Source organism: Microtus oregoni, unplaced genomic scaffold (genome assembly GCF_018167655.1).
Source record: "Microtus oregoni isolate MIOR12 unplaced genomic scaffold, Mior012 000049F_ref0000343, whole genome shotgun sequence".
NCBI classification, from domain to species: Eukaryota; Metazoa; Chordata; class Mammalia; order Rodentia; family Cricetidae; genus Microtus; species Microtus oregoni.
In genome coordinates, this window is record NW_024543223.1 from 1925240 (window position 1) to 1945176 (window position 19937).

The following is a 19937-nucleotide window of genomic DNA, read 5'->3' on the forward strand; positions in this document are numbered from 1 at the left end:
AATTATGGAGACAGTAATAACATCCTTTGCCACAAGAACAAAAAAAGTGTAAAAAAGCACTATGTACTTCCAACTGTTTCATATAAAAAATGAGACATTGAGAATCTATTAAAAGGCTATTAAAAGGGCAAGCACGCAGCACTTCTAGCTAAAATCTCACTGTACTCTATGTAAAGTTTAGGAATGTGCTTTGTACATATAAGAGCTAAGAAAAAAATTTCAAATCTCGTTACTAGCAGTATCATTAGTATTTTATACACACATATTTCAGATAACCTAATAGATACTAAATGTAGCTAGAGTATTTTGTATGGTAGCAAACATCATTAAAGGGCTTTCTGTTAAGGTCAGAAAAAAATAGAATCTCATGAGATAGATGGAGCTTAAAGACGTTGACATCATTGTTCTAAATAATCCTTAAAAAATCATAAAACACACACACACACACAATGCATGAAGTTCCTTTTTTGCCAAATATTTCAAAAGGTACACTTGCTGCTGGTTAGCATGTGAGATATAATTAAATATTTTTAAAGACATTTCTCAAGTCAGGCAAGGTGATGTACACCTTTAATCCCAGCACTCAGGTAGAGGCAGGTGGATCGGTTCTCTGTGAGTTGAATCCAGCCTGGTCTATCTGGTCTATATAGTGAGTTCCAGGGCAGCGGCAGCCAGGGCTACATAGAGAGACCCTGTTTCAAATTTAAAAAAGAAAACAAAGAGGGGGGCTGGAGAGATAGCTCAGTAAAGTGCACTGACTTCTCTTCCAGAGGACCTGAGTTCAATTCCCAGCAACCACATGGTGGCTCACAACCATCCATGATATCTGGTGCCCTCTTCTGGAATGCAGGCAGAACACCGTACACATAATAAATAAATCTCTAAAAAAAAAAAAAAGAAAAAAAAAAAAACCTTCACAGACCTAAATATCATTTGTACCTTATCTGAAGTCAACTAATCGAGAAAACACAAAGGTTTTTAAAACTCTGATGCTTCCAATTGATTTAACCATATGTGATCCAAAATAGTTTTGCAGTTCAGCATTTCCAGAATAAAATCAAACATAAATTTGCTTGTTATGTAAAAAAAAATGGTTTCTCTATGTAGACAACCTGAATTTAAAAGAAAAAATTGTACAAGCTCATAACAATGAGAGCTTTTGCTGAATTCCTGAATATGCTGACAATAGTTAATTGCCATAATTAGTACAGAAAAAAGCTAGCGGCACATGCCTTTCATCATAGTACTGGGGAGATAGAGACAAGCAGGGATCTCTGTGAGTTCAAGCTGAGAAATTGTGGAGTTATTTTACATTCAAATAGTGTGTGTGCACATACATGCATGCATACAAATATGATTGCCTTACATTTCAGCAGTCTTGTAAATCATATGAAACACAAGTCTCTGACTTCATAGGCCCCTGTACATTCACTTCTCATATGGAGAAAACCACTCAGAAATACCATATGCCAAAGGTAAGTCACAGAATGTTCCAAGAGTAATAGAAAAAAAGTCACCTTATACTTAAGCATTCTGATTACCTGACTACATAAAAGTATATCAAATGACTTAAGATACGAATCTTAAATTAAAAACATATTCCTTTTTTTTTTTTTTTTTAGTTTTTCGAGACAGGGTTTCACTGTGGTTTTGGAGCCTGTCCTGGAACTAGCTCTTGTAGACCAGGCTGAAACATATTCCTCTTATGCCAAAGGAACCACTACTATAACAAGAATAGCAGTCATGAAAAAAAACTACCAAAGAGCTTAAAACTCCTTTTCTGTGGAAACCCTAGCCTGCATAATCCCATAAAAAGCAGCGTATACTATTAGAAGAAAGCAGATTTCTTTTTCAGACTATCAGCTATAATCAAGAATAACCATCAGGAGTAAGTATCATAGGATCTAATTTTTAAAAAAATTAAGACCTGTTCACTCTTTCCAACATATACTTCTGAATGTATCTGCCTAGGGATTGAAGATGGCTGGCTCAGTGGCTTAGAGCACATGTTGCTCTTGCAGAGGACTCAGGTTCAATTCCCAGTTCCCACATGGTGGCTCACAACCACCCCCTAACTCCAGTTCTAGGGAATCTGATGCCTTCTTCTGAACTTGGAACGTATCAGGCATGAACATGGTACATTTACATACATACAGGTAAAACACTCATACACAAAAAATAATCTTTAAAAATTGTCTAATGTCTAACATCAATGAGTAGGTTACAATTAGGTTTTAGTCTAGATAAAACAGTATAAAGAATAAACACCAATTGATTGTTATTTGGCATAATCCTCAAATACTATATTATCTCCATCTTACAAATGAAAAAAGAAAAAAACAAAACTGAGGCTTAAAAAAGCCGCAAGAAAAGAAGCATTCAAGTATAGAGTTTGAGAGTTTCTAAGTACAGGCTTTCCACCAAACCACAAAAATTTCTACTCCTCTAGTCCAGGCTCTGCTTGCAAGCCTAATACAAAGTAAATAAATAAATAAATAAATAAATAAATAAAATGTTTTTATTTCACAATTCAAAATATAGTTAATATTGTTTGTGTAGTATCTAAAATTGTCTGGCATTTTTAAGATTTTAACAGAATAAAGCAGGTACCATAAGATCTTTCCTTCTCTGAAGTTGATTCTAACACACGTAAAATTTTTTAAAATTTTAGTTTCTCTAATAATGAACTTCCAATCAAATCATAATGACCAAAAGAAACAACAACAACAACAAAAAACCTCTTAAAATTAGTTACTAACAGAAAACTTAAGTTGAGGGCCCAGAGTGGTGGCCCTTAGCACTCAAGAGGCTGAAGCATGAGGATTAAGCCTAGCCTGGCTACACAGTACAAGCCTAAGTGAAAGAAAAAAGAATTCTCATTGTGTGTGGTGTACAGTTAATATTTTCTTAAGGTAAGACTAGCACATTCAAAGCAAGCAGATTCATTTCAAAGACCAAATCTGTGATCCAGATAAGAAATTCCAGAGTTTCCAAATGATATGCTAGCACAAGTTCCAATTCAACTCATTCAAGTAACTCAGTTTACTTCTTTGCTTTGGCAGTGTCCACAAACTGTTAATAATCCATAATACTCGGAAGCTTAATAAAATAAACCAAAATGAAAGACTTATAGATCAGGAAGCTAAGTCCTCTGCCTTATAGACAAGAAAAAAAAACCTTCAAGGTAACATCAGCCAGCACTGCATAATGGTTAAAAATACTAAGCACTGTAGTCAAATCTGGGTACCGTTAATTTGCCTCTGCAACAACTTGATCTCTTAGAGCCTCAGTTTTCTCAAACACAAAACCAGAATAAGGGTCAACCTGTAAGTTTAAGCAATGAATTGCTTATACTCCTGTTATTGCATAAGTCAATAGTGAATCTGGAACAAGACAGATTTGGAAGGTCAATTTTCAAAGGTCTTCCAAATTTCTTAAAATCTGTAACTCCAAATTTGCCCTGACAGTCCAAAATTGAAATCTGATGAGTGCTGACATTATAGCACACAATCAGCCATGAACTTTTGAATAGTGCCCTTCATCTGCTTGTTCTTAATATGTAGTTTAAATATAAAGAACACTGATGCCAGGCGGTGGTGGTGTACACCTTTAATCCTAGATCCAGGGAGGCAGGTGGATCTCTGTAAATTCAAATTCAAGGCCACCTTGCTCGTTACACAGAGAAACCTTGTCTTGAGAAACCAAAAAAAAAAAACAAACAAACAAACAAAAAACACTGAGAGCGTAGCCAAAGGTTGTGCTAGTATCTTTGATTAGTGACCTAGGTTCCAGATTCGCAATGTGTCCAAGGTAATCTCTATATAGTACCATCTCTAAACCAATTCACTTCAGTTAAAAAAAAAAAAAACTTCCTAAATGATGCAAAATAAAACCTCTCAGCATTAGACAAGCCACTGCTTAAAAAAAAAAAAACCAACAACGACAAAAATTCATTACTTCCTTTTCAGAAGTTTTTGTTTGGTTGGTTGGGTTTTGGGGTGGGGGGAGAGCAGTTGGTATTGTTTTGTTTTCTGTTTTGTTTTTTTTGAGACAATATTCTCTGTGTAGTCCTTGCTGTCCTGGAATTCAGAGATCTGCCTGCCTCTGCCTCCTGAGTACTGTACTGGGATTAAAGGCGTGCACCATCACTGACTGGCTCAGAAAAGATTTTTTAAAGTATTATGAAATCACAATAGGCTAAAAATCACTGCACTATTATGGGATAACTGAAGTCTATGCTTGATAATCTGCAGATGGATCTTCACTAACTAGACCATTTATTTATTTAGGTCTTAACTCCTCATCCCAGTGCTTTAATAGAATACTTACCTTGTGCTCAAAAGTCACAGGTGAATGTTTTTGGCACTACAAGGTAACTTAATGGTTTTAAGAACTGACCCTAGCTTGATGTGGTAGAGCACTCCTTTTATCTAGCACTCGTGGGGGCAGAGGCAAGCAGATCTCCATGAGTTCCAGGCCAACCTGGTCTATATAGTGATTTTCAGAACAGTCATAGATATGTAGAGAGACCGGACTTCAAAATAAATAAATATACCAACCCTAAAATACTCCACACTGAATCATAATGATGTTATCTCTTCATTTACTCAAAAACCATGAAAACAGCATGCTTCTGTGCTTTCATGCATTTTGGGGCAAGACTATCTAAACCAAGGGCTTTAAAGAATTCTCCACTCTGCTTAGCATATACAAACGACATTGGATATACTGCCAATTTGCCAATAAATAAATAAAGGCAATTGTTTGCTGAAAAAAAAATAGCTTTCTTCTTCCAAGTTGGTCATTTACGTGTCACCATCATCTTGTTGTCAGAAACACTTGTTATAAACCCAATTGTCTAGGCTGTCACTAAAGATGTACAACAGTTGACACCAGACGGTCCAAATGTTGGTGATCCCTTCTTGTTGGATTCCTATCAAACAGATGAGACAACTGAACATACTGACTCCATATAAAGTTTGCATTTAGAAAACTGTGATCCAGTAAGTGAAAATCATTTTCTTCTAGATTAGCAACAAATATTTCACTGATCTCGGTTCTTCAATATGGCTCAAGACATCCAATGACACATGCCAAAGGATAAAAAAGCAAAATTTTCTGGAGAAAGGATTTCCATATTAACACCAAGGAGTTACTGGTTACCTCAGTGCCACCTACAGGATACTTACGAATTTGTGTGCAGATATTCAAAGGTTAGCTGAGCTCGGTTGAGACTGCTGTAATTGGTGAAGGCCATGACTGCAGTGAGTCTCCAGTCTTTGCCCGTTAACAGGGGAGAACATAGAACGGAACAGGCTTTCCCAGAGGTTGATCCAGTCAAGGGTAAATCTGTGCTTCTTAGTGACTCATAGGACAAAATTTCCCGACTATCTAAAATATTGTCAGATATTTGAAATTGCAAGTGATGTACGTATTTCAGTGACTATGATGTAATATTTTTGGAAAGAACTACATCCTAAACCTACAGTCCTTAAGAGCAGCAAGCATAGAGCGTCCTTCTTGCAATTCCCGAAGCCTCCGGAGTGAATGGTTCGGAATGGTCTTCCAAGCTGGCGGCTTATTGCGGCTTCATCTTCACGTTCTTCGAGTCCTTTTCTGTTCTCCTAAGTTTCCTGAAGAGAACCAAGAGATTGACCTACTTCTGTCATAAAGCTGACGGTTCACCTACGTCATTACCACGGGAGGCTTCGTCACCGCCGAAGATGCCAGACTCCTCACACAGGTGTTCCAGCAGTGGAGCGATGGATGCCCTTTCCCGCCTCACCGCTTCCCAACTGGCAGGTCCTTGGTGCTGACCGACGGATTCCTGTACCCCCCCCCCCAGCCCCGTCCCCCGCACAGCTGGCTGGGAGGCCACAGTCACCACAGGTGGAGGGTGGAATCACTCAGCGTGGCCCCCAGAGACGCCACCCAGCACACCCGCCCGGATCGCCTCAGACGCGCCCTTCCCCCACCCCCTTCAGAAGCCAGCCTCGGGCCCCTCAGGCCCGCCCAGGCCCGGGTCCTGCGGCCACCTCCGAGAAAGTCACTCGTTCCGGATCCAGGGCAGAGAACCGGGAGGACGGCGGCGAGCACGCCCCACCCCCCCGGGTCCGGTCGGGCGTTGCCTGCAGCTCGCAGATGCCTTTGTCCCTCCCCGCGGAATTGGAACTCAACCACCGCGGCGCGCTCTTGGAACCATGTGCTGCCGCTGCCTCCGCCGCCGCCCGCGCGCGCCACGCCGCGCCCGAACAGATGACGACAGGGCTGGCGTCACGAGACTCGGCGCTGAGGACTCGGCCGCCGCCGCCGCCGCCGCCGCCGCCACCGCCACGGCGACCTCGGGCACTGCTTTGTCTCCGTCAGGGCACGCAGCGCGAGCCGCCTCGCTCACTCCGACGGTCCCGGCCTCCCAGGCCTCTCCGCCGCGCCTTCGGCCAATCACAACGCCGCAAGTCTTCCCGCCCCCGCCCCGAGACCCCCACCTGCGGATTGGCGAGCAACGCGGGCCCACGTGACCGGATCCGGCCCGCGCCGGCCCGCCCCCGTCACGTGAGGGCGCGCGCCTCTCTTCCTGCTTGCCTGACCCTCTCCGCCATTTAAAGAAACAGTACCGGGGGCGGGCCGAGCGACGCAGCCGGACGGGAGCTGCAGCGCAGAGCGGAGGAGCCATCTTGTCTTGTCGCCGGGGAGTCAGGCCCCTAACTCGAAGAAGCCCTGGCGCGCCCTCCCCCACTCCCCGGTCTGGTAGGGCGAAGGAGCGGGCGTGCGGTCGATCGAGCGATCGGTTGGCGGCTCTTCCTCCTGCTCTGGCATCCAGCTCTTGGGGCGCAGGCCCGGCCGCCGCGGCGCGCGCCCGGTGGCCGTTGGCGCTCGCGCCGCGTCTTTCTTCTCGTCCGCAGAACTCGGGCGGCGGCCTATGCGTTTGCGATTCGACGAGGAGTCGTCCGGGTGGTCGGCGGCGGCGGGCAGCTGCTCCGCCCCGCTCCCGGGGAGGCGGCGGGGGAGGCTGGGGTGGCCGGGGCCGGCCTGGAGGCCTGGCGCCACCCTTCCGGGCCTGCTAGGACGCAGCTGGAGGGACAGGAGGGCGCGGGAGGATGGTTGGTGGTGGGCTTTCTCCTCTGCCTTTTCCTACTTATGCCACCTTAGCGTGGGGGTGGAAGCTCTGGCGGCAGCTCCGGGGTGGGGATTCGAGCTCCGGAGTCGGAAGATCTGGGTTTGCTTCCGGGCCTAGCCACCCGCTGGCCGAGTGACCTTAGGCAAGTCACTCTGTAATTTGTCTGCGCCTCAGTTTCCTCCTCTGCCTATCAGTGTGTGTCTGGGATTGAAAGCGCTTTTACAGAAGCGTCCGTTTACATAAAGGATGATTATCGTTTTTATTTTTTTGAGTTGCGAGAAGACTTAGCAACTGCTCATTCCCAGGAGTTAAATCCGGGAACCTTTTATTGGAGTTGGAGATCGGCAGGCTCCTTGAATTTGTGTGCAGAAACGTGTGGGAAAGAGCATTCTTGGGGAATGGGCGGACCCATCAATAGCAAGTTTTCAAAGGGGGCCGTGACCCAGAAGAGAACAATTGTATGCCACCGGGAGGAAACTGAGGCCTACATGTCATTTGGGACCCTTCACAACCAATTTGAAGCCCCCATTTGAGTCCCTGGTATATGTGAGCTGCTTCTTAATGCATAATGGCTATTTCGGGTAACATCATTTCACTGCTTGGCTTCTATTCTAAGCCCTTTCCTCTCACCGTAGGGTGCCTGAAGGGTGGCAGATACACGTGGTACAGTGGCACCCAATATAAAGCAGCTACAATTAGGAGTGAATGTGTTCTGTAGTATCAAGAAATGTAATCTTTGGCCCAGCAATTGTTTTTCTGCTGCTTGTACTGGTGCCTGACTACTTTTCTTTCATTGACCATTTTCTACAACCATGATTGACATCCGTCGTTTGCTCCTATTGTGTATCCCTGGTTTGCGTGGTTGATAGTGAACAGGCTTATTTTTAAATGGTGCTGCCAAACCCAGCTAATGGTGCAGGTGGATATTTAGCAAGCGGGCTCCCTGAAACAGACTGAACCAGGCATTGGATTCCTGAGACTGTTTGGGATTATTTTTGGTTTGGCTTGTTTGGTTTGGTTCTTATTATTAATTGAAGGTTAACAGTCTCTGAAAAGTTGTTGGACTCTGGTTGAACCACAGAATCAGTATATTTGGAAGTAATTTGAAGCTTACCTTTTTCCTGGCCAGCCTTGTATTCTAATTGCTTGCAAGTGTGAGACTGAAATGGCCAAAATGCCGTTTTTTGTTTATTTCTGTTAATTGTCAGCTGCTTTCCTCAAATTGCAGGCCATTATCCAGCAAACACTATAAAAATGTTTGAACAGTTGCATTTCAGACATTTTCGTTTTGTGGAGTGGTGCTTATCAAGTGGTACAGCTCTCGAAGCAAGTGAACACAACATATTTAAGTGTATTTTGTATGATTAGAGGTTACCAATTCCGATATTTTATTCAAATGTATATAAAAAATTAAGTTGACTATTCCCTTTACCAAAGGGCCAGAGACAAATGATTTCCCTTCAAGAGAAATGACTGTTTTGGAGAAAAATGTGTTGGTCTTAGTTCTTTTGTAATTAAATCTGGATGTACCTCAAAAGACTCTTTTAAGACTGTGGTGTTAAAGGCTTTCCTCTGGAGAAAGGAGGAGAAAGGAGAAAAAGAAAAATCAACTGGAATTTAAAAGCTTGAAATTCCGTGACAAAGCACAGATGTCCAGGATTGGAGGTTCATGAAGTGTTTGCAGTAATTGGAGCAGATACACTTTTCCGTGTAATTGCCACTGTGGACTCCAGGTTTCCAGATTTTCAATTGCTGGACCTGTGACCCAGAAGAGCTTGTCAAGATGTGGCAGGAACTCTGGAGGTAGATGTCTTGTACTTTTCAACTTTGGAACTGTTGATTTTGCCATGTGTAAAGAGGCAACAAGACAACAAGCACTGCCACCAGCGTTGTTACTGGAAACTTGAAGACCTGGGTTTCTGTCCAGACCCTCAGTGCAAACTGACAACACTCCATCCAAAGTGAACCTATGGTACTTGCCATTTTCCAAAATTCCCCTGCTTTCCATTTTTGTTGTTTACCTTGGGAATGCACTTCTGTGGTTTATCACCTAGCACCGCTCTCCTATCTCCTATACAACTAAAATGGTCTCGTCCCTGTGGCTCTCTTAACATCAGAAAGAAAATCTTTATAATGACTTTAATCTTTTATGTGCAAAATCTGATAAAAGTTACTTGGGTGCATTTGTTATTTTTCCATATAGCCTTGGTTTTATTCATCTTTGCCCAAATGTGCCACCACTTCTAATGAAGCCTTTTTTAAAGCAGGGACCATAATTGCTATATTATATCTAACATTACTCTTGATAAAATGAATTCATTAGATATAAACCACACTCTTATTTCTTAAATCTAGATTTAAAAGAAAACTAGGGAACCATTAAACCCAAAAAGGAATTGAGAGCAGGTTGACCGACCAAGGCCTTAATACTGTCTTGGTCTAGATAGAATTTGTTAAAGTGAAGGTTAGGAGAGTTTTATAGGACAGGAGCATAAGACAGCATTTGAACAATACTGAGAAAGTAAGGGTAAAATTGGTGTGTTACCTAAAATCTCACTTTTTGTGCCAATTGTGAAACCACTTTTCCTCCCTTTCACCTAATGGCTAGCAACCTGAAAACAAATTACTGCCCCAGAGTAGGAATTTTATATTTGTTGATCCCTGAGACAGTCAGAATATTACCTCTATTAGAGAACTCTGAGCATTTTTTTACCCAACCTAACTTTTTTTTTTAACTGACCTTGCCTCTAGCAATTTCTCTATCACCGGCTAAGCCAGGCTTGTGACTGCCCACCATACAGTTGATTTACTGACAGCAACCCCCACCTCATTGTTACACTCCTGTGTTTATAATTCTGTGTGCCTGTTACCTTATCTGTTTTTCCCTGCCCTTTCTAGTCCTGTGCCTCCTGATTGCTGAGTCTTCACCTGGACCCTGTGATGACCTTCCTTCTGCTAGTCCATCAGCCGCAGAACTGATACCTGGATTTCTGTCCATGGTGATTCCTACCACCTTACTACTGAAGAAGACACCATTCCAGTGGACCACTGTGACCCAAGAAGCATTCAGCCATCATGATGTGATCTTTACCTCCACTCCTGTTCTTTGCTCAGATTCAGCACAGCCCTTTATAGTGCAGTCAAGAGTCTTCAAGCCAAATAACTGAAGCTATTTTATCACAATAAAGGCCAAGTTTATTCCATAAATGTACAGTTCATTTCTGCAGTTAAGTCTTCAGAGACACATAGTAAACTTGGACAAGGGGATTTTGTGTTTTGTTTGTGAATTGTCAACACTGTCTGAAAATGGCATCATCTCTGAAAACAGCATTGGAACATACTCCACAATCTCAAATGACTGAAGTTTAATGAACTGACTAGGATCCTGTCAAGGTCACTGGACTCTTGTTTTGTTTTTGTTTTCCTCCTTCAAATCTATAGCTGTCTACTGAATGAGAAGCAGACATTCTGACCCATTGGGATCAAAACTAAGGCACATCGAATTCCTCATAGTATCATCTTTGGGTTACTCAGGAACCAAAACTTTTCACACCAATATAAGAAATTCTACTAAGGAGTCCCTTTACCTAACCATCTCACCAGGCTTCAACCAGATTCCGGAAAAGACTTCTGATACATCAAGATAGAACCTATATGGTAATCTCTTCTGTTTGTATAGCACTTTACAGGTTCAGAGCACTTTCATATAACATTTGTGTCAATTATCAACACAATCACCTTTTTGAAATGAGGGAATAGAAATTTAAGAATTTAAGCAATTATCCAAGGTGATACAGTAGTAGAAGGCAGTCCTTCTGACTCCCAGTCCAGTATTACCCTTGGCGTTATCTTAGCTTTCATATTATTCACAGTATTAAAATGGCTGGAGACTGAAAATGTTCAAGCTTCTAGACTATATGTTGCCCTTAGTAGAGCACAATGTTTGAAGTTTAATCATAACTATATTTAGCCCAGAATCCCTTGATGATGTCACTAAGGTATAGGAGCAAGCAGTCTTCATGGTGGCTGGTGATTTGGTTTTAAAAAAAAAATGTTAGGAAACAAGGCTATGCAGTATGAAACAAGTATTTTTACATTTTCTTATTCATTTTTATGGTCTTTCCAAGAACAGCCTCATTAACTACAGATCTGCACTTGTTCTTTGCTTTTAAATTTTATTAATATTCCTAGACAGAGAAAGCTTACCAGTGGTCTGTCCCCAAATTAATAGGTAGAACGAGCCATTTGCTTTTATAAATATGCATATAATTTATAATTTTTGTTGTCCAGTGAGGTGGTTAAAAAAATGTAATGCATGTCCCTACACAAACAGTTTAGTGGTTAGGGTCTCAAAGACATGCTATAAAGCTTCATTTAGCTGTTTAGCCCAGTGTGCCATACATCATTCAAATAGATTACTGCGAGTTTTTGTTTGCTTTTGTTTTTTCCAGTATTCTTTTTTAACAGAATGGGAAACTGTTAGAACTGTCTTGCCAGTGCTTAATTATCAGCAGATTGGCCTGGTGACCCCATAATAAATTCACTGTCTTTGAAACTGCCCTTTCTCATATTTTGTCCTAACTGCTTGAATTATTGTTACATCTGAGGGTTATACATTTTGATGCTACCTTTTTTGTCAAGGGAGCCTCTGAAATTCAAGGGAGAATGGGGGGAAATTGACTTTTGCGTCAATTAAGTTAGCAATAACTTCTTAATAGAGTCATGTTGTAACTTTTAAAGGAATCACTTCTCAAGTAAGGAGGGAAAAGAAAAAGAATTAGAGTTGTGGCCCAGTGACTTCTTACTGCTTAAGTGAAGTCATCCAACTTTGAATTTCTCAAAAGTACTGTTTGCAAATTCCCAGCAATATTACAGCTTAAAACCAATAGTCTTGTTCTCTGGTAGTCATTTTTTTAATACAATTATTTTTATCAATTCTTTGGGAATTTCATGTAGTATATTTTGATCATATTTACCCCCTAACTTACCAAAAACTACTCCCTGCTCTCTTTCAGTTTTGTGCCCCCTTTCCCTCAGTTTGTGTTGCCCAGATACTCTTGGGCACCCCTAGAAGCATGGTCAACCTTTTTAGTCATCTTAGTCACTAATCAAAATTTACAGTAGATGCTTTAATTCCATCAGTCAATAACATGGTCCACATCAGGGGGAGAATAAACAAATATTTTGTCTACTTTGTCTTAGCATTGAGCTTGCTTACCCATATTCTGGTTCCCATGACCTATTTTTTGTGTTTCAGCATTTTGTGAACAACTTATCCTTATCACTGATTTTCCAAGGGCTTTGTGCTTAATGAAGTCCTTTGAAGGAAAGCTATGTGGAAGTCCAGAGTAAAGTGAAGCTGCTCTGGAGTAGGGATCTGCAGCCTGCCACAACTATTCCTTTACCATCATGGTGACAACTAAAGGGACTTCTTTATGGAAAATTCTTCAGAAGATACTGCTGGAAACCACTGCCCTAGATAACATGTTTGACCTGAATGACATTCTGACCTTATGTGTATTTCCAATTCTATATAGTTCATATTCAGTTGATGCCGAACATGTTTGGAGATGGGTATGCCTTTGTCCAGAGAACGATCACACAGCGTTGTCAAGTGAAATTTTATTAATAGCATTCCATCCAAGGTGGACTTCCTGGAGTTGGATATAGCCAGAGAATAATACATGTGTATCCTACACCGAAGAACCCCATTAACTTTCACAAACGTGTACCTAGTGGTACTGGAAGTATGTGGCTTGGAAGTCTTGGAACTTGGATATAGGAATTGCCTGAAAGCTGGTATTGAAGCTGATGTCTCATTGAGGCCATCTTAGACCAAGTTGTTTATTTGACCTCTCCACATAAACTATGGTACTCCACGTACAAAGGATAATCATTAACTATGAAGCAAAATCCAAATACAGTTTTTCCTAAAGGGACTTGTAACCTGATTATCATTCACTGTCTCAATTTCAACTCATGTGACTATTAATTAAACTGCTCCATGGTTTCCTGTTATTTAATAACTACTGTTTCCAGGGCTTAAAGAAAAATTAAATTCCTCCAACACTTGTTATTTCTGCCTTTTCAAAATTAATTTACTCACCTCTACATGGAACAGATGATCGTGAAGACATATTCTGAACATCCTTTATCATATGTGACTTAAAACATAGCTGGACAATTTTCCTCTACCATTGAAATATTCTTTAATGATTATTCTTCAGGCTTGGTACCATCAGCTGTATGTGATGGGCATAGTTGGACGCAGATTCTTTGACTCTAGGCCATGATAGCCTGCTAGACATTTCAAGTAGCATATTGTCGACCTTTTTGCTGGAAAATTAGACTAACTTGGAAAAAATAATCTGTAAATGGCAGCTAAGGATTTTTTTCTATATTCTTGAGTGTCCTGTTGGATGTTTTAATGGAGTTTCATCTGTCTCGTATTATCACTTTACACTAGTTCAGAGTGACTGACTTTATTCCTTACTATGAGGTATTCTTAAGACATTAAGATTATTTTTTTCTTGTAGAAAGGATAAAATCCCTGAATACTGAAATCATAGTAAACAAGACTTTGTGACCTGAGAAAATCTCATTCTTCAACTTCATAGTCTAAGGGCCAACTACCATCAGCTACTCTTGAGTACATTGGGTAAACGTTGGAACTGCTGCTTTTTATATTCTTGTTTCTTACCCTCTAACCATGGTTGTATAATTGTTGACACAAATCAGCAAATCAAACTCAGATCGGGTTATTCTAAACTGCTCACAGTCAGCAAATCAAAATCGGGATGATTTCTGCTTTTATCTGCAACTATTATTTGTAAAGAAGAAATCACAGATTCACTTTTCTATTATCTCTACATTAGCTCTTTCTTTTTACTGTATTTGCAGGAAAAAAAACTACACTGCCAGTCATTTCTTCTGATTCTGCCATACTCAGTTAAAACGAGCAATCAATCTAATCAGTGATTGGATAAATAGAAAAAACTAAAACTTAAGGCAAAAGCCTTATTCTAGGGCCTTGTCTACTGTCTTCATGCCTTGGAGCTCATCTAAATCTTACAACAGTGCCACCCAACCAACCAGTCTGAGGCCTTGACTTGCCTTTAAGATTCTTGGCGATGGGCTGTATTACAGAAGGGGAAGACTTGATTACCAAAGAAATCCTGTTGCTCTCAGATGTAGCATAGACTCCTAAATAGAACCTCAAGTCTGCATTGAGGATATAGCCTTCTAAGCTGACAGTTCTTGCACAGATGAGCAGGAAAATGAAAGCTGCTATACCCAACTGTCCCTTTAAGATACAAAAAAATTTTGTCTGGAGTAAACCCTTTGGATTATCTCTGGAGTACCCAGGACAAAAACTAATTTACAGAGCTTCATTATCAATCTGCCTATTCTTCCAAATTATAGTTTTACTATTGGTATGACTGGCCCTGCTGAAGTTACTCTGTTTACCTGTCTTTAGCTCTTAACCTGCCTATTTTGACATGCTACTGCAATCAGACTAACTGGCCTTGAGAATACCATCAGTTTCAGGCTTGTGCCCAGTTCCATCAACGAATTTTGAATAGAAGGAACCTGTACCATACCCTACCAGAACTCAATGTTCACAACAGGGAGGACCATGCTGCATACTCTTTGACCAACAACTTTAAGTAGAGAATAACCCTGCTTATTTTCAACACCTGAATCATGTTTGATCTAACAGAAGTATATCAGGTTGAAAAGCAAGAGTGCATTGCTTTTTTTTTTCTGTAATAACTAAGAAATGAATATGATTGACCAGGACTAAAAAATTATAAGTTCACCTTGAGACATAAAGCAACACAAGAACTTGACCACTGAACTTAATTTGCAGCTAACTCAAACAGCTTCAAACTGTTTGCCAAGTAGGAGAATGGTTTTCCTGCTTCACATCACCAATGTCAATCTGACTTGAATGAAAACTCCATGGTGAATCCTCGAGTATGAAGCTAATGGAAATTATCATTCATTTAAGTGATTTGTAGGCTTCCTATGGACAGGACAGACATCGCTCCTGGTGATTTTTAGAATTCTATTACCAAGGAAGAAAAACCAACTACTATAAGCCAACTTTATGGTCAAAGATTAAGCTCTGTACTTGGCCTTATCCCTGGATGTTCTTTTTTATTGCCCATTCCATCTCACTATAACAACTTCCTGATATTTTTTGGAACCATCTCTTCCAGTTTTCAGTCCATGTGGTTTAGACACTTGTTGAATCTTGTGCTGGACATGTTATTCCAACCTCATCAATCAGCAAAGTCCTTCTTGACTCTAGTGATTGATTCAGGAATGGATGCACGATTCAAGTTTGTCCAATGATAATCAGCCCTAGGTGGTTTACTCAGTTGTGGAGAAGTTCCCTTAACTTAGATGCTTTAGCTTTGTGGGAGAAAAACTCAAACCAACAGGGCCTACTATGTTCAATGAGCCAGGCAGAAAATGAAGCCAGTGCAGAGGGAAACAGCCAAAAGAGCAAAAGACTTGAGTTCTGATGACAACATTTATGCCCCCTGGATCCAGCTGTGCCTGAAGCTAGTGGTATATCCCCTGGACTTTGCAGTTATGTGAACCAATAAATACCCTTTTTGTTGAAGTTACTCTGAGTTGGGTTTCTGTTATTTGAAAGTGAATCCTGACTAATAACATTTATCAGCAATGAAGCTTGACTTGTCCAAGCTATTTGTTAAGCTTGAGGTCAAGGCCATAACAAAATTATTTTCCAAAAGAAAAACACAGATTAATACACTATAGAATCATAAAAATTACTGGGGGAAACTTCAAAGATTGGTTGAATATATGGTTCAGCCATAAAAGAAAGTGTACATAGTTGTTTACATAAATAAGGTATATGTATTGTGAGTAGACATCAAAAAATGGCCACGAGACCTTAAATGAAACAAGTTATAGAAATGTATTGTGTGAACTCATTTTGAAGTGTATGCTTACCTTTGTAAATGCATAGAAAAGTCTATCACTGGCTTTCTTTGAATAGTGTAGATTACGCAAGATTCAACTTTGACTATTTTACACTACCACATTAGAATTTATTTAAAAATCTGAATTTTAAAAGTAAATGCCTCCTTTTGGGCAAGTTACTTAAACCTGAGCCTCTTTGTCAAATGATTTAAAATAGCCCTTGTATATCAAATCTAGCAATGTAGTCTTCATTACGTAAGCTGGCAGGCTGTTAAACGTTAGGAAGCTTAGAGTTTGGTAAGTGTTCCTTAGTTTTGAAAGTATCCTTTAAAACAGCTTGAGTCATCAAAATTACAATATCTTGATAGCTTCATTTTACATGAAAGATTATTCCAGATTTAAAAGTGATGGCTAAACTAAATCCTGGTTGCATTGCTCACATCAGGCAAAGAGAAGGCAACGAATCACTTTTTAAACTCCCATGTCACTGCAGTAAAGGTCATTAAGGCCTAACATGTACCCTGGATTTGGAGCTTAGACAAGCTCCCATGAGTGCCTTGAAGCACCCCTGAGTTCTGACAGTGTGACGTTTGCATCCTGGCTACCAATCCATTGATGATTCTCTTCTCCACTATTAGTATACTGCACATCCATTGCTCTGGCCTGCTCCAAATCTCTTCCTTCACTGACGACTCCACTCTTCCTTGAAAAAGAACACCTTCTCTTTCTGTTATTTTAGTGGGACAGTACATGACAATATACTGACCTCATACTCCTGGCCAAAGTTTATCCTATCACAATTGGTCTCCCACCAGGACTTTCTATTTTAAAGAGAAACATCAGAGGCAAAGTGGCAGGAATTGAATCATTGTCATGAAAATGTTCCAAAGAAACAATATAGATAATGATACAAAATCCCCTAAAGAACCCTCATACCTGTTTTTAAGGCCTATTACTCAAATTTTCTTTTAATTGTAGACAATCATACATCTTTACAAGTTTACTTTCTGTAAGGGAAAAAAAATGAAATTCTCAGATTGGCAAGATGATTCAGCAGATAAATGTCCTTGCTGCCAAGCGTGATAACCTATTTTGGGTCCCCAGTACATATTAGGAGAGACCCAACTCCAGCAAATTGTCCTCTGACCACCATCCACATTTGTGCTGATACATATGTACAAATAAATGTAATTTTATATGACTTTCTATTGCTGGTAACCAAATGACCTGAAGGAACCAGAGAATAAAATATTAAACTTCTGACCCTCATGAAAATGATTATTCCCCTGAAACTGAATTAAAGGTAGTGGTAACCCACCTAGAAGTCCTGAAGGAAAGCTTTTTTTGTTTGTTTGTTTTTCCTTTCCTGGGAGGGAGACTTAAAAACAGTATCCTCCCTTGATGTTTGGAATAATGTATAATAAGCAAATGTTGGGGATCCAAGACCAAAACCATTAGGCAGAAATGCTTGTTCATTGGGTGACGTAAGTTTAAAAGAACAGCCTCAGTCCAGAGACTTACCTTTAGGCAACAAATAAAACCCTGATCCTCAGTGCTTGAGTCCAAACTAGCACTTGATGATGAGTTTCTGAATTGCTAAGAATGAGAAAAAATAAGAGTGTTATTAAAATCTCCTAAAAGCAACATGATTAACCAAAAGGGAAACCAATAGATTTTTATAAATCCAAGACCCTAGAAGCCAGAAAGAGGATGATAAATGTATTTCTCTATATAAAACAAACCTATAAAAGATATGTTAGACTAAGGAAGTATCTCCAACATAACAGACTCAGGATTACTATCCCTGATACGCTAACAGACGTGTGTCATAACTACAGGCATATATCCTGACAAATGCATTGTTAGGCAGTTTTGTTATGTAAATGTCAGTATACTTAACACTAACTAAAATGCCCAATGCCACTAGTCTGAATCTGTCAAGGACCACTGTGGTATAGGTGGTTCACTGTTGATCAAAATGTGGCAAATGCACACAATTGTTAGTCATTTAGTGCTGTTTTATGCTGGGTATTGTTTTGGGCCTTCTCAGTCTGCCTTAAGAGAGAGGAAATGCTCCTGCAAAAGAAACCACCTTTAAAGGACTCTTGCCCATGTCACACAGTGGGTAATAGAGCTGTTACTTCCACAATGGGCCTAATTCAGTCTGCTTGAGCCAGTGTGTTCTTCTGCATCTCTGTAAGCATGAAAGTATCCAAAGCAGTCAGCGAAACAAGTCAGCCACAAAAAGTACCATTCACATTGGTCAGATGGCAAAATTTTCAAACAGCAACCTTCTATGGTGCTAACAAAAGTTAGGACACATGATTTTTTTTAACATTCGTGTTAATCTTTTTAAAAGGTAATTTGACAAAAATGAAAGTTTGAAATGGATGTTTTTTAGCCAGCAGCCCTTTGAAAACTTACTCAAAAACCTATAAATAATATGGCATAAAGATATTGGTATAAGAAGTTTACTGGGCAATGGTGGTGCACACCTTTAATCCCAGTACTTGGGAGACAGGCAGGAGGACCTCTTTGAGTTTGAGGTCAGCCTGTTCTAAAGACTGACTTCCAGGACAATTAGGACTACACATAGAATCCCTGTCTCAAAAATAAAAACCAAAAAAAAAAACCCAAAAAAACTAGAAAAAAAGTTAAACATGGAAGACAGATCAAGATTATTCAACTAGTGTATTCATGATGGATTTTTAAGCAAAATACATATGCACAAAGTTATAACGGCTACTTATTTATTTATTAAAGATTTCTGCCTCCTCCCCGCCACCGCCTCCCATTTCCCTCCCCCTCCCCCAATCAACTCCCCCTCCCTCATCAGCCCGAAGAGCAGTCAGGGTTCCCTGCCCTGTGGGAAGTCCAAGGACCTCCCACCTCCTTCCAGGTCTAGTAAGGTGAACATCCAAACAGCCTAGGCTCCCACAAAGCCAGTACGTGCAGTAGGATCAAAACCCAGTGCCATTGTTCTTGAGTTCTCAGTAGTCCTCATTGTCCGCTATGTTCAGCGAGTCCGGTTTTATCCCAGGCTTTTTCAGACCCAGGCCAGCTGGCCTTGGTGAATTCCCGATAGAACATCCCCATTGTCTCAGTGTGTGGGTGCACCCCTCGCTGTCCTGAGTTCCTTGCTCGTGCTCTCTCTCCTTCTGCTCCTGATTTGGACCTTGGGGTTTCAGTCCGGTGCTCCAATGTGGGTCTCTGTCTCTGTCTCCTTTGATCGCCTGATGAAGGTTAATATTCATGAGGATGACTATATGTTTTTCTTTGGGTTCACCTTCTTATTTAGCTTCTCTAGGATCACGAATTATAGACTCAATGTCCTTTATTTATGGCTAGAACCATTTATGAGTGAGTACATCCCGTGTTCCTCTTTTTGGGTCTGGCTTACCTCACTCAGGATAGTGTTTTCTATTTATGAACACAAAAATACAGTGTCTAAATGAAATAAAAGACTAAAGAGATGTCTTAGGGGTTAAGAGCGCTTGTAGAGGGCCCAGGTCCAGTTCCCAACACCCACATGGCAGCTCACAACTATCCCTATTTAAAATATCAATTATCTACAGTGGTAGCAAAAATTAGAATCAATGAGAACTTTCTTTACCTTATTCATGAGAATGTGCATTGTTCCAGTCTTTCTAGAAAGTGATTTGACATCAATTAAAATTAGAAACACTTGAATGAACAATTACTGAAAATTGAGTTTGGTGAAACTTTATTTAATACACTTGTTACAATGACTTTGTAGTTATGCAAAGCAGATGCCCTTTATTTCCAAGAAAATGCTGGTTCTAAATTAAATAATTTAAATATAACTTTTAAAATTGTTACATTGAACATGGTCTAATTCAAATGA

General features: G+C 40.4%; 1 protein-coding gene across 1 annotated transcript in view; it reads right to left on the reverse strand.

The window, feature by feature from the left end:
* LOC121436406 (ATPase MORC2A) overlaps window positions 1-5730 on the reverse strand; it is a 44232-nt gene extending 38502 nt beyond the window's left edge. The window contains exons 1-2 of the mRNA XM_041636265.1: window positions 5487-5730; window positions 5190-5391 (exon numbers count right to left, since the gene is read on the reverse strand). Coding sequence (XP_041492199.1) covers window positions 5190-5391; window positions 5487-5508 — 224 coding nt within the window. The 5' untranslated portion in view covers window positions 5509-5730. The remainder of the gene's footprint in view (window positions 1-5189; window positions 5392-5486) is intronic.
* Window positions 5731-19937: the final 14207 nt, after the last annotated feature.